This window comes from Nipponia nippon, unplaced genomic scaffold (assembly GCF_047370975.1).
Source record: "Nipponia nippon isolate SJK-2023a ecotype South Korea unplaced genomic scaffold, ASM4737097v1 scaffold_9, whole genome shotgun sequence".
In the NCBI taxonomy this organism is placed as follows: domain Eukaryota; kingdom Metazoa; phylum Chordata; class Aves; order Pelecaniformes; family Threskiornithidae; genus Nipponia; species Nipponia nippon.
The window spans coordinates 38,386,752-38,401,438 of NW_028262413.1; the positions used below are offsets into that span (position 1 = coordinate 38,386,752).

Sequence of the window (14,687 nt, forward strand, 5' to 3'; positions counted from 1 at the left end):
ACAATACACTCCTGCTATAGGTCACGCAGGAGAGCAGACTGTAATTACTGCTGTTTATATCAAACAAGGGGCACTTACTGTGGTCTAATATTTTTTGAAAATTGGATGCTGCTGTCGCTGTTGCTGGGGTATTTTGTTTCAAGTGACATACTTGATTATCAGTCTCTATGCTTTGCTAGTGCCTGCGAGCGATAGAGTCTCTAGTAGAGCTTATAAAAAAGCATTGCTTTCTGAAAGGGTCCTACAAAAAATCCATTTCTTATAGACAGCACGAGAGACCATTTAAAAATCATTGGCTTAGGAGCTGTGGAAAACAGTCAGCAACGCAAAGACGTCAGCGTTGTGGAAACGAGGCAAATAGGTGAACAGGGACACCACCACCATTTCTGCTACAGGAAGGTCTTGGTGCCACCAGTTGTTCAGAGGAGAGAGGCAACACCGCATCCCCGTACTGCAAATCCTTTGGGCAGCGAGCTGCTAATAACTGCTGTGGCACTTCGTAAATCGGCGATAACACCCAGGGTTGCAGGAGCACGGGACGGGAGGTACAGAGCCCGGCCCCGAGCTATTTACGCGCACAGGACCTCGTCTATGGAAAGTTTTGCCGCTCACACGTAACTTCACGTGTATTAAAGGCGTCAGGACTAACCGCTACCTACAGCACCAGGTGGGAGCGTAAATGCGCTGCTGAAGCAGACACCAACCAGCATTATTTTGATTTACGCAGAATTATTTAGCTGCCAAAAAGGCTTCGCGTTATCTTACTTTCCTCACACAGCAGTCAACACATCTCTACGCTTTTTATTGCCTGAAATACACTTAAATCGCATTATCAACAGTCACAGGGCTACGGCTGTAGGCGCCACGTTCACTTTACCCTTTTCAGTTGCACCTTCCTGTTAAAATCCAAATATTTCAGGTATCACCTCCTTAAAACTGCGTAGGAGCCAAGGAAAGCGCCCGACAAATCTTTATGCCAACGTGCTTTGTAGCAAATCCTAATTGGGGGGGGGGGTGTCAATTCTTCCACCCCTACGGGCTTCCCTCCGCCGCCTCAGGCCGGCGGGGCCCCGGGGCCCGCTGAGGGGAGGCCGGCCGCAGGCGGCACCGCCCCGGCGGCGGGGGGAAGCGGCGGGGCCCGGCCCGGAAGAGGCGGGCGTTCTGCGGCGGTTCGGCGGCGGCTGGCGGCGCAGGGTGAGGGGGGCGGCGGAGGCGGAGGGGGGCGGCTGTGAGGAAGGAAGGAGGGTGGCGGGAAGCCGAGACCCGCGGCTGCCCTCAGCTCTTCCAGCGGCGGGCTCCGGCCGCAGCCGCCAGAGCGGCAGCGGGGCCCCACCCGCTGTGAGGGGACAGGGCCCCGGGCCGACCCGCCGTGAGGGGAAGAGGCGTGAGCCCTCCTTAGGGGAGTGAGCCCCGTCTGTTGCTGAAGGCGGCGTTTGGCCTTAGGCGGAGGAAGGTGACGGGGCTCCCCTGTTACCGGCCCCCGCAGGATGAATACTGGTATTAAAATAATTAATCGTGAGGAGAGCAGCTCCCACTGCTCTCTGGAGAAGGCTGTAGTGGTATGGAGTGGGTCCCCAGGGCAGTGTCACCCGCCCCGACTGAGATAGCCCCTCAGGAGCGAATTTCCTTGGCGATAGCTCATAGTAAAAACTAACGAGGTTAGATCATTGCAAAAAAGGAGGGTGAAGTCACTGGACATCCTGCAGGAATAACTCCTACACCTGCTTCAGAAAGATTTACACTGCATCCTTAGATGGGATCTGGAGATCACCAGACACTGAACTTTCTGAAGCTGATGAAAGGGGAGTTCAGTCTACAGGGTACTGTGCTCTATTCCCCACGATCATCCCACTTACTCACCCCAGTCTGAAGGTGCTCATGGGTACAGCAGGGAGAAGAAGTGGGCTTGGTCATTGAGGCTCCCAGGGTCCATAAGGAACCGGTCTCCTCCTTCCTTCCCCCCAGTTTGCACGGTGAATATTGGTCCTGCCTGCAAATCTTCAGGAGACAGCAGAAGAGCTTAATCTGGAAGTCTAGAGGCAAAGACCTTTAATGCTCTAAAAGGGCTCGTTAAAACAGTAGGCATAGAGCCTTTCTCAGCATCTGCTATCAGGGCCGGACTTTTACTGATGGATAGTGCTAGATGGCACCAACGTCTGAAGGGCAAATGCATATATAGCCAGGTAAATAAGGAAACTAAGGCCTTAAACACAAATCCCATCAGAGAGGCATATTATGAGGTAATTTAACATCCTCTTAGGTGCTGTCCTTTCCCTGAATCAAATTATTAACGCATAAATTGTTGTGAATAAATCTAATTATTTTGCTTTGCTGGCTATGTGTATCTGTAAGCTTTGCATGATATTCTACCTTAGCAAATATTTCAGGTTGATTGTAGTAACGTTTTTCCTGTCAAAAATGGATTAGGAGTAGATTGGGAGTGCATTCTGAAGAAATACTTTTTTCTATTACAAACCCTCAGAAACGTCCCTTATCTTTCTACCACAGCTTATCTAATCTAGGTCTATCAAAATTGATTCAAAGATGCTACTGTGTATTGGCTGACTATATTAGGTATTAATTTAAGATTAATTTCTCCTGTGTGGATGGAGTCCCTTAAAACCACTCCTGGTGTTTAGACGTCTCAGTGTCTGCATATCCAGTATAGATCTCCAAAGACTGCACATGGAATTGGAATTGCTTTCCATCAGAGATAACCTATTCAGGAGAGCTATTTACAGTCTTAGATCGTCAAGACTTAAGAGTCAGTCATCTGTGCTGTCTGCCCAAAACTTAACTGCTGTGTTAGTCTGAGTGTAACTTTTCATTGTCCTTCATTTGCCCTAAGTAGATTTTGGTAGCTATTACAATAAGACTCTTCATACATTGCTAAAGCCAGTTTTATTGTGTTCATGTTTAAGTTTTCAGAATGACTTCCTTGGTTGATATGCCCCTGAATTATGAAAAGATGTTTGCTCATCGATTCACATCCGATGATGAAGAATACCAAGAATATCTGAAACGCCCTGCAGATCCCCCTCCTATAGTTGAAGAATGGAGAAACAGATCTGGTGGCAACCAGAGAAACAGAGATCGGTACTGATTTTTTTTTTAAAAATCTTGGTCATTTCACAAATATATAATTAAATGATCATTTATTTCAGAAGAAAGATAGGAATTTGTTCTGTTAATAGAAGTATCTTCTTGTTACTTGATAGGTAACTATGTTTAAGAGAAACCGTTCTCTCGAAAGTAATGAGGTTTTTACATTTTCTCTGTATTGATAGTCAAAGTTTTTGCATTGTGTATAAAAGTATTAAGTAATTTGCTTTTTAGTAAGGAATGAGCTGGAACCACTGAACCCATTGCCCTGGGGTTTGTTACTGCTCAGCCAGGAACGTTTTTCCAGAGGGGAAAGATGAGAGTCCTGCAAAACTAAGCAGCCTGTCGTCTGTTGGATAATAACCGTCAGGAAAATGTGTGAAGGAACAGGCTAATAGTGTGATTATCTGTTGCTAGCTGTCCAGAAAAACATTTCATTTGTAACCTAAATATTTGCTGTACTTTGTTAGATTAGCCTGTATTTCTTTTATCTAGTAGAAATGACTGTAAAATCCATCATCCAATCTGTCTAGCAAGTGCAATGTTACCTGCCTACTGCAAAATATTTTGAATTATTTCTTCAGGATGTAATTGCAGCTTTTTACTGAATCCTGGACAGTAACACCTGGTTTTTGTGTGACTGAAAAACAATGATTACAGCATATAGCATGTTTGGTAATGCTAACATCAGCCGTTAGTATAAAGTAGTTAAACTCCAGTCCAACTAACAATTGGGAAGACTTCTTAGCTAAACATCTAAATAGGATTTGTGCCTTATCTGAAGAAAAGAAGGATAACATTCTAACTTTTTCTCACCCTATAAGCTTGTCATTAAGTTAAACACAGAGTCAGTTTCTACAGATTAAAAACAAGGTGACTGTTTAAGGAGATGTTCTTACAAAACTTCGTGGTTCTTTGAACTAATGAACTCTTACATCTACACTCTGGTCACAAAGTGACCCTCATGTAAATGTTGTTTGTCTGCACCACACCATTGAGATATCCAAAGAAAATGACTGTGAAGCAGCTCAAGTATTGATAGGAATCGAGATACAGCTGAAAAGCCAAAACTTAGAGTGAACAATGGCTAAATACCACTGGTAAGATACACTCTCATGAGTATGGGAATCTACAAGAGACCATGAAGCAGTGGTAGTATGTATTTTAGGGACTATGCAAATTTCCGGACTCTTTGCTGTTAGGTAGCTAGATTGTACTTAAGCCTGCTTTGCCACAGCTTTCAAGCTACTAGATTGAACCTGGCTGTGATACGGCTACAGATGTATCTTCTGGTGGTTTTTTAGATACATGATCTGTTTGAGTCTCTATTCAAAGTTCCAGCAGTTCACCTAATGTCTGTGAATACTTTGTGTTAGGAAAGACACTGTCCTTCCATCGCTTAGCAAATAGCGTGTTGGGTAGTAGTAAGAAATTAATGAATGATCTCAGATGACTGTAGATATGTTTTCATCAGTTTGTCATAAAAACAGGTAAGTAATTGAGTGTATAAGCAGTTACGTGACAGTTTTCATAGAAACTGTAAAATTTAAGATTTCATTATCACTCATCTTTTTAAAAACCTCACAATCTGTGTGAATCTTTGACGTTTCTTTTCTTTGCAGGTTTCAAGATAGTCGATATTTTAGAGGGGACAGATACAACTGGCAAGGCGACTATAGATCTAATCAGAGGCCAGAAAGAGGTTGGGGCAATAACTACCAGCAGCACAGACAAGGACAATCGTACTCCTCCCACTACGGACAGTATGGCTACAACTCCTACAACCCAGGGCCTCGTTACCATCCCTACTGATGATACTTGTGGTTTGAAAGTCCAGTAATGCTATCTAACAAATTCAGTTCGACTTCAGTTTTCTTATTTTTCCACAGTTTTATAGATAACTGAAGAATCGGTATTACAGTCCATTGCTGTTTATCTGTAGTGTGAATTGAAAAAGGGAATACCTTTTATGAATAATAAAAGTGTATTTTACAGAGTTTGTTTAGAGTCTGTAGATCTTAGATTAAATTTCTATCTCATTGTTTTGGCTGAATGCATACTAGTACACTACTTTACTTCCATCACTGAGGTTTCTCTCTGATGTTTTAGAAAATGCAACAGGTCAGGGGAAAACAGCTGTGATTTGTGCGCAGCCTGTAGCAGTGGCACATTGCCTTAAGATAGTTCTTTTTGGAAGTGACATACAGTGTCTTTCTCTGGAGAGAATTTCTTAGTCTGGCTTCTGATAGTGAGAAAAGCTCAGTTTAGTTTGAATTTCAGATGCCTTAAAACTGAGAAAAGAAAGATGCTCTTACAGAAATATTTTATGGGTTCAGGATAGTGTCTGTTGACTCAATGAATTCAGTTTATTTGCAGTATTCCTCTCAAAACATGGTCTAAAAGTTGGAATACAAATTAAATAGTTTAAATATGTATCTTCTTATTTTAGTAGTTCAGTGATATACAAGCTTTACCTGAGAAGTGATATCAGACTTAGATTAATTTGTGTCATCTTAAAATAAATGTAATACGTGCATAACAAATTTTGGAATTCCCATTTCAGTAAAGCTGTAAAATTTTGATGATAATTGTAATTAGTTTGCATGAAATACTTTGTGCATGTTATAGAAGGAAGGAACCGTCGTCAGTACTGTTCTGTACTTTTTTTGCATGAGAAAATAGCATAAGCAGTGCAGGGTGTTACTCAGTTTTTAGAATTTAAGTTCTGTAGTTTTTTTAAGTATTCACACAATAAAGTATAGTTCACGTGTAAGGATGTTTCTGAATATTTCTGAAACCTGCTTTTGAAACATTCAGAACTGCAACACTGTCGTCTAGGCTGACAGCTGCGCAAGCAGCAGTACCAACAGATAAGTGTTAATGCTGGACAGCTGTTGGTTTAAGTTAGAAGAATGGCCTACTCCCCTACAATCAAGAGGATGAGACACACTGTGATTAATTAGAAGTCTGGAGTGTTAATCCACTATCTTACATTCTACTATAATAGGGTCAAAGTTCTCTATTTCACCATTTACGTGATAAGCTAGTTTGTATCAGGAGAGCAGTGCGTTTCTTTGTACTTGACATTTCCTTCAGCTGTTGTACAGAAGCACGGAACCATCCATGCTGACTGTTGTAAAAGTCATGACATTATGTGATAAGGGGTGAAAATTAGTGCATCTTGATTTAAAAACACAGAATAAATACAGAAGTCAAAAGCACAGTCTCCCAGCTCATAAGGTGCTTTTAAGAGCTAAAGAGCATGTTTACTCGTGATCTTAGAAACACACACGGTATGGAGCTTTTACATAGTCTGTGATACAAAAGCTGTGACAAGTGTCTCCACCTACCTGCCACGTACTTCTGTTTTCTGCTTTTCATATAATAGTTAACTGTGATACAGTTTTCGATATCCTACTCCCTGGTGTTTGCCTTGAATTCAGTTGATTAACCTTAGAAATCTTTCAGCGAGAGGTTTTTCCTTAAGGGGTTTTACTGGATGAGATGCAGCCTTTTTAACCCTCATGAATATGGCAGAGCCGTTACTGGGGGCTGCAGGATCGTGCCAAGTTCTCATCTGTGCACTGTGGAGAGCCTGCAGGGTGGTGTGGTGGAATTCCCTTTTAATGCAGAATCCCATGCAAAGCGCCAGATATCCCAGCACTGCCAGCTATGCCGGGAAGTCGTCGGGGCTGTGCCAGGGTGTTCTTCTCCCCTACCATCTGGAGTAGCATCTCGGGCTGAAATAAAACCTGGCAAAAGGAACGGATTCTGCCTCATCTGTTGCTTTTCCTCAAGCCCATGTAACTTTTATTTTTAGTGTCTTTGAGCTAGTGAATAAAGAATCTACAACGTTGTGACCAAACTGTAGAAGCAGACAGATTTTAGGATGGCCTAAGCGGAAGTTACGGCTTAGAATCACACATTTCATCATCTCGGCTCTCTTATTCGTAGTCTCTCGACTGTGAGAACAGGAGAGAGACAGGCCAGTGCAGCTTCCTGGCTTCTGTCTTTACATTCTTGACTCCATCTGCCGCACCATTAGAGCTCTCAATTCAACTTTAAAGACCTATATGATTTACAAAACTTTTCCTTGGAACAATTATGGCAAGAATCTTACTTTTTTTGGCGGAATACATTTCTAAATAAATGCATGCCTTGCACTGGACAGAAAGGTAAATAGAATTCAATATGTATTACCTCCAGCAGTTTCCACTTAGATGAATTAGTATTTATGATGAAGTCCAGTTTATTGTTCCTGTCAAGCTAAATAAAACCAGTAAGTGTTGTCTGCAATTACGGTTTGTGCATTGCAGTGTGTTACAGATGACAAAAGCGAAGCTGGGTAACTTCAACATTTGCAACTTCAAACGCTACAGAAATTGTTTGCCTTAACTATGCTGGAGATTGCAGGGCAAACATTAAAATTCAGCGTCTGGAATCTGACTTTAAGAGATCTCTCCCATCTGACATTTGCTCAGACATCATTATTATCATGAATAAAACAAAAGAAGGGTAAGTGTTATGTATTAAAAAATGACTGCCACGTTACCAAGAGTTTGAGCACCCCAGAAGTCCTGAGTACAGCTCTTGCAGCAGTTCTAAATCCTTTCCTGAACACATAGAGCAATTCTGTATGGACTGGTAACTGATACTGAAGAATTATCATGCTAAATTACATGTGCTGTGGCAAACGACTAAGAAAACTCAAAAGCTTTTATACAATTTCTTAACTAGCATTTAGAAAACTGCTAAAGGCTTTCAAATCACAGCTAAGCCACTAGATACTTGAAGGCAAAAGAAAGTGCATAGAAAAAAAGAAAAATCTTAGTGTGATTTGTGAGATACAATTTTAACAAGTGTTCACTGCTATTCAACCTCTATTTCACCCTAGCTCTGCAGCTGGGAATAGAAACGTGCGGATGTGCTTTGAAAGGTTAGTTAGAAGCCGAGCTACTTTCAAGAGGCTCTCTAGTGAGATTTCAGACAGGGAAGACAAGTGTCATTTCTGATATACATATAATCAAAATTCAACTTCTAGAACAAAAAATATATTTAATCTCCTACTGCTTAAATATATCTGAATATGTTGCAGCAGTTACATATTTGAATATGTTTAAACTCGTACTATTAATTTGCTAATAAATACTCTGCTTAACCAAGAAACATGTTCACATTTGCTTCCTATACTGAGATGTTGGAAGAAAAATGCTTTTTGTATCAAATTTAAGCTAAGGTTTTGCCTGCCACCACCCCTATTCCTTAGGAAAAAAAAAAAAAAAAAATCTCTGCATTACACAACTCTGGGTGAATTCTGTTAGCTGATCCAACTTGTGCAGGCACACCTTCTCTAACTCTGACAAGCGAGAGGGGTAGGAACGTGGAGCAAGAAGGAAGGGAAAACAGGACTGCTCCTTGCAGCAGCTACGACCGCCTTAGGAGCGATTTCACGAAACTGCGCCTCCCTTGCCTTTCATTTGCCAATCAGGAAAAATTACTATAATCTGTCCCCCTGTCCCTGTATGTTAGAAGAGCGCTCTATAACCCTGCTTAAATTATGCCCAGTGCTGATATTCTAATGACCAGAAGCTAAGCAAGATTATAGGGCAGATCAGGTTTCCCTGAAAAGTACCTAGGAAATACGCAGCCTGATTTGAGCCACGTGGAGGTAAACCCTAGAGATAAAACAGAGCCCAGTGGCTCCAGCGCTGCCAGGAGAGTAGATGGCAAACGCACTACGGTGGTACACAATCGTCTTGCCTCTCAAGAGGATTATTTTTTCATTAGGCCCCACAGGCTGGAATTTATTTTTGTGTTTACCATAGCCTGTATTTTCATTTGGTAAAGCATGGACTGCCCTTAGTGGTTGTCAGTCCTCATTTGCTTATGCGAAACAGTGATGCCTAAGTGTTGTTTCTATACAGCTTGCCCCCTGACCTTCTAAGTACTCTGTCCTGTTAAAACGCAAATTTATTACAAGAGATGGTAAAAGTTGGTAATGAGTATGTTTTCCTCTAAGTCTAATAAACACACAACCGGATAAATCCTATCATCATCCTCAATAGTTACCTTTTTTGTTATTTGTGACTAGCAGGAATACAAACGAATGTTGTCTTCTTCCGAACACAGAGATGCTTCTTTTTCAAATAATACTTCAGCAGCTGGATGACACTTTTCCACAAGTATGGGCTGCCTTCTTTTTTCCTTCTTTTTTTTTTTTTTGCATGTTGTGTAATTCAAACCTTGCTTCACTAATGAAAGATATATCAATAACAAGTATCAAAGCTGCTCCTGCTCATCGTTTGAAGAAAAAATTCATCTACTGAAAAGATGAGTTAAAGTTAAGAAAACAACTTAGTTATTTGTTATAGAACTACAAAAACAACCAAGGCCCAACCTTAGCCATGAAAAAAAAAAAAAATCTTCAAGGATTCAAGCAGCATCTTCAAACTGAAACACGTTACACATTAAGAATATGATTAAGACACTAAGCTTTTTCAAAGCTCTTGTTCAGTGTGAGACAATTTATATGCCCACATAAATTAAATACTTAAGATTATAATTAGTACTGTTGAGATAAAGGTTAAAAAACCAAGCATACTGTAAGATGGTTCACCTAGCTTTTGGAGACCGTGTTCCAAGTCTAGCACGATCTGAGCTGATCAGAAAGTGGATGCTCTTTGTCCAAAGCCACATCTGACGTTCGTTTCTGAAGAAATGCTTGAAACAATACATTTTCTATTGAAAACACGCTCAAGAAAAATAAAGTAACAGTAATAACTGCCAAGTGCAACCAGCTCCAAATGATTACATATTATTTTTACAAAATAAAAATATTTTTTCCACAGCAAAGGCCTGGTTTTTAAGTTTTACCCTTCTGTAGTCATCAAGTCATCTTGATTTATGAATGCCACTGAGACCTAAAACAAAGCACGTTTAAGAATACTGCTTCAGAGGTTTTAATGGTATGAGCATTTAAATGCAGCATACGAAACCTCTGGAGTTTAGTGCAAGAACTCTGTGCGGACACATGTTCTCCTCAGATTGAGCACATGCTACCCATTTATAAGCCACACACTTGAAACGCCTGCTCTGAAGCGAGCTGATGGAGCATCCCGCGTGGGGTACGCACACCCTCCTCTAAACCCCAGCTACAGCTAAACTGCTATAAGAACATAAAGGAGCTTTAGCTTAAATTGCCAACATGGGCAAATCCTATTTCTCCAACCCTGCAGCTCAGGGGATACCTCCATCAGCAGAATTACATGTTTTGTTGTTCTAAGGTAAGATGGGAGCGGGAGGGTACGTTGTACAGCCCAGGCAATGATGGGAAAGAGCACGGCTGAGAAACAATTGTTTCATGGCTGTTTCCTCATGTATCCTGAACCCTGCAGGGGAAAATAAGTTTTGAGATTTGATTACTGGTTATCAAATGACTTTACTGCCACGCCATAGCCTGGGGGTGGGGAAGAGAAATTCCTTCCTCCTCCACAGACTCCAGGGACCTCCCCAGCATAAAACAAGCTGGCAGAATAAGGACCTAGGAATCTGGAAGCAGTTAAGCAGCTGAGCATTACACTGGCAGAGTTTAAGTCCTTAAGCAAGGTGGAGAGATCCAGGGAGCGATAAACAAATAGCTATTGATCACATATCCTGCAGTCTGGGTAAATCCAACTGAAGAACCTCTTTAGATCTCACCAGCAGGATTTTAGTTTTTAGAGACAAAACAGATTTATTGCTAGGTAATAAAAGATCAGCCTGATCTTACTTCCCTCCATACCTGCATTAGACATATTCTTGCTACTGGCCTAAAAATGTTTTTAAAATCCAATACTGGTTTTACGCTCTCCTTCCTATCACTACGCAGGCACGGGGCTATTTATTTCAGATATAGCTATTTTACTAGTTCCTCATATTCTTGAACACTCCTGAAGACCTTTTAAAGCTACTTTAAAATTCTAAAAAGACAACTTTGCCACGTGCCAGCCATTCTACTTAAACTAAAAAGAAAGTAAAAAGGAAAGGATGTTTTCAAAGACAGAACCAGATATGCATGTTAATTCCCAGCTCAGCTACAAACCACTTTTAATGTTCTTGTGTCTCAGCTTCCATCTGTAAAACAGCGGTGAAGTCTGCCCTGTTTCCCTCTTCTGTGCTCTGTATTTTGGCTACAAATCCTCCCAGGCAGGGGCTACTCCATTTAAAGCATAGGTATGGGGTATAACAATCTCAGCTGGGGCCTCTATGTCCCAACACAATGCATTAGAAACATTCTGGTGAGTGAATTGATTTGGTTGCTGATTTTTAAATATTTTTTTTTAAACTAAAACCAAACATATTATAGATACTATGAAGGCCGTGCCTTGAATTAAACACTGCCTTTATGTCACTCCACAGTTATATAGCATAGTATTTAGAGGTGTATATCTGGGATTCTGTGGCCTAGCAAGCACTCAGAGCTAGACCTGCACTAAACAATACGTGATTCTAATCCTATGGGTGTAGTAGAAAAGCCCTTCAAAAATATAAGTAGCATAAAGACAGCCTCATCATAGCTAAGAGGTATGGGTAGTCCAGTTTGACAGTTAACATTGAATTAAAGAGAGGTGAATTAAAAAGGAGAGAGGGCAATCTATGCAAACTAGATTCCACATCAATAAAACTTGTGACGGTTGCTGTATTGAATGTACTATTCATTTATATTTAATTGATTTTAAAAACATTCATGCACACACCAAACAATCATGGCAAGAGTGAGTAAAATTCCAGCCTTATGTAAGTATTACAGTGCTTGCCTTTTTTAAAATCAAGTAGATGCAAAAATTTCAATGCAAACTACTACAATTACACAGTTAAGCATCTGAGTTTCAAAACCATCAGAAGTAAAGTTGTTCTTTGCACCTACAGCAAAAGAAGAGGAAAAAACCCCACAGCGGTAAGGGGAGGAGTGGGCGAGGCAGCTATGATGAAAGAGGGAAGGTACTGGTGCAGGAAAAGGAAAGAGAAGAGTGACCGAGCAGCCATTGCCACAAATGCGTCTTATCAGGAATAAAAAGTCTTCCGCTAGAAGAGTCTATTGAAAGGTCAGAGTGTCCTTAGTAGCTGAGAAGACGAAATCATCTGACTGAAGGTAAAATACAATTCTATTTAAGAGGCATTTGTGATTGATGAGAACTGGAAGACAAAGATGGCATCACAGTCCCTTGGCAAGAAAATTCCTCCAGATGGCATCTACTTCTCATTAATGCTCCGGGGGAGGATCCTAGACATCCCAGCAGGTCCCATCGTGACTTTGGATTCAAAGCTGTCCACAAACTCAGCTGCTCTTTGGCTCAACTCCACTTCTGCTGCACACGCATATGGCATGCAGCAGTGCTACAGGACAGCAGCTGATGAAGGACTTTTAACTGTTAATTTCTGCCTCTCTAGATCACACCTCCTCGGCTGTGTTTTAAAAGGCAGAAACCTGTCTGTAACCATGCCACCCAAGGCATGGCTCAAAACCTTCTCAGGCTCTTCATGTTTTCTGCTATTAGTTTAGTGACTTTAAAGACTGCTAGAAAATACTACGAATTGTAACACAAAAAAAGAAAGGAAATCTTAACAGGTGAATGTCAGCTCATTTTTGGCTATTCATGCCTCCCAAAGTCAGCATCAAGATGACCAAAACGTCAGCCCAGAGTTAAGACCATATCAAATACCTGCATCGTGGTTTCATTTGGCAAAATCAGAGCGGGGCTTTAAAATAGTCTTTAAATGGAAAAACCTTTACTCCCTGTCCACCACCAGCCCCTTTCACTCTACCTGTTGTGATGCCACCATACCATCATCCCATCCCCCCGTACACAGAACATTTGTAGTTGGGTTTGGGGTTTTTTGTCCAGTCTCACTTCAGATGACTTGAGGGACAGATGTTCCACACTTCCCTCTGGATGCTATTCTCTGAACCTCCTGGAGGTCATTGCCAATTCCTTCTTTCCTGACAATGGCTTAAGTATGGGACCTCTTCCTCCTCTACGCTGTTTATCAGCAGCGATGGATTTGTTACTTTGGGACAGCTTCATTGTGCAATAGCATGTGGCAGTGACCTTATAGTATTTTTGTCCGCATCACTTGGGATAAAAGCAGCCTATTCAGAGACCCCAGGATCCTTACAGTGCTAAGCACCTCCCGAAATCTCTACCGAGCTCCTCTACTATTGCTTGCAAGAGAGACAAGTAGAGTTTAACATGGCAATCTCATAGTTAACTACACAACTAACTACTCAGTTTCAATAGCTGAGAGGAGATTATTTAACAAAAGAAAATGACTGTAGGTAATAAAATGTCACTGACACCTCACTAGGATTTGTCTGGGTTAACACAGACAGGGGTGGAGAACACTATGGACCTGAAAACAAGCCAAGGGTCCAAAGAGTAGAATTTATTTGAATTCCTAAGGATTAAGCTGCTAAATAAACCACATTCTTTTCTGTGAGCATAACAGACATAAATATATAGGAGCAGTCAGTCCACTGCAGCATGCTGAGAACCTAAACAAATGTTATAACGCACGAAGGATCTTGCGCGTATAACATCCGCATCGCAACTGGGGTGGGGAAGCGCCACGCTGGGTCTGCGCTGTTTCCGAGGCTGAGGACGCCCTGCTTGTCCCCATGACATGGCCAGCCTGCAGGCAAAACTGGAGAGCGCACCATTTGGTAACAGGGCTGATTATCCACCAGCAGATGATAAACTGCGGATTCCCATGCAGTAACGGCAAGGCCTTCTATTTTAACTAGCAAAACACTACAGCAGAATCACTGATCTGTAGTATGATTTCATTTAATTCAATAAATAGTTTACTTTGTGTCCACATCTTACTCTGTTTCCAAGTCAAATTAATACATCACTTCAGGTTAAGATAAGCAATATATCCTGAATACTGATACAGACCAGAATGTGACTATACAAAAATCAGTTTATAAATCCTCTTCATTGGCCCTTTGTCAGGAAAGTTCACTATACACGAGAGGAAGTAAAGGAATAAACCAAAATCAAACATAGTATGCTTAAGGAACAATTGAAATGGGTATTTTAATTCACCTTTGTAACCTTCTAAGAGCTTTCAAATATATATGGCTTTAAATGATAATGATTTTGACAAAAAACATTTTTTGCTCTGTGAAAGGTATTAGCAGAAAATTGAAAAGCTGAAGGAAAATGAAATTGCATTTTCCACATTTGTTATGAGCCTACTCTAACTGTGCAGTGGGAGAGGTATTTATCATGCATAGCCTGTCCTTCTCTTTGGATGCTCTCTTCCCATTTGGACTGGAAGCACTGTGTGGTAAAGGATCATTAACCAAAGTCACGTACATCATCTCTCCCTCACAAATGAACAGTCAACACTGCAACAGCCACAGAAACACTGTGTAATCAGGGCCCAGTGTAGACCCTTGTGGCTCAAACAAGACAAAGTAGACAGACTGAACTACCCACAAGAAATCTTTTTTCCCTAAAACATTCCCATCCCAAAGAGAGGGCAAGGCAACAGCCTCGCAGCTGCCGAAAGATTCCTTGGAGCTGGTCTGTCTCATGTGCCAA

At 41.3% G+C, this 14,687-nt stretch overlaps 2 protein-coding genes across 6 annotated transcripts in view; one reads left to right on the top strand and one right to left on the bottom strand.

The window, feature by feature from the left end:
- The window catches only part of CUNH15orf40 (chromosome unknown C15orf40 homolog), a 55,984-nt gene that overhangs the window by 27,646 nt on the left and 13,651 nt on the right, over positions 1 to 14,687 (bottom strand). Inside the window, exons 7-8 of one of the 4 annotated variants that reach the window (XR_015701697.1) lie at positions 9,704 to 9,822; positions 9,181 to 9,424 (exon numbers count right to left, since the gene is read on the bottom strand). The exons of 1 other annotated variant lie outside the window; for it this stretch is intronic. The gene's annotated coding sequence lies outside the window, so the exon portion shown is untranslated. Of the gene's footprint in view, positions 1 to 9,180; positions 9,823 to 10,105; positions 10,491 to 14,687 lie in introns of those variants that run through there. 2 more of the 4 variants (XR_015701696.1, XR_015701698.1) reach the window with 2 other exon arrangements.
- On the top strand, positions 1,104 to 5,098 carry RAMAC (RNA guanine-7 methyltransferase activating subunit). 2 transcript variants are annotated; one of them, XM_087745476.1, is made up of 4 exons: positions 1,152 to 1,194; positions 1,966 to 2,183; positions 2,922 to 3,096; positions 4,725 to 5,098. In XM_087745476.1, the coding sequence occupies exons 3-4, from the start codon at positions 2,930 to 2,932 to the stop codon at positions 4,912 to 4,914; spliced, it is 357 nt and encodes a 118-aa protein (XP_087601602.1). In that variant the 5' UTR covers positions 1,152 to 1,194; positions 1,966 to 2,183; positions 2,922 to 2,929; the 3' UTR covers positions 4,915 to 5,098. The 2 variants fall into 2 exon arrangements, with proteins under 2 accessions (XP_087601601.1, XP_087601602.1); XM_087745475.1 differs by lacking the exon at positions 1,966 to 2,183 and having other exon boundaries at positions 1,104 to 1,194.

What these genes read in the sequence shown, in the direction of transcription:
- RAMAC (XM_087745475.1), top strand. Translation starts at nt 2,930, where the DNA reads ATGACTTCCTTGGTTGATATGCCCCTGAATTATGAAAAGATGTTTGCT. An exon ending in AACCAGAGAAACAGAGATCG is followed by an intron (nt 3,097 to 4,724) that starts GTACTGATTTTT and finishes TTTTCTTTGCAG; the next exon opens with GTTTCAAGATAGTCGATATT.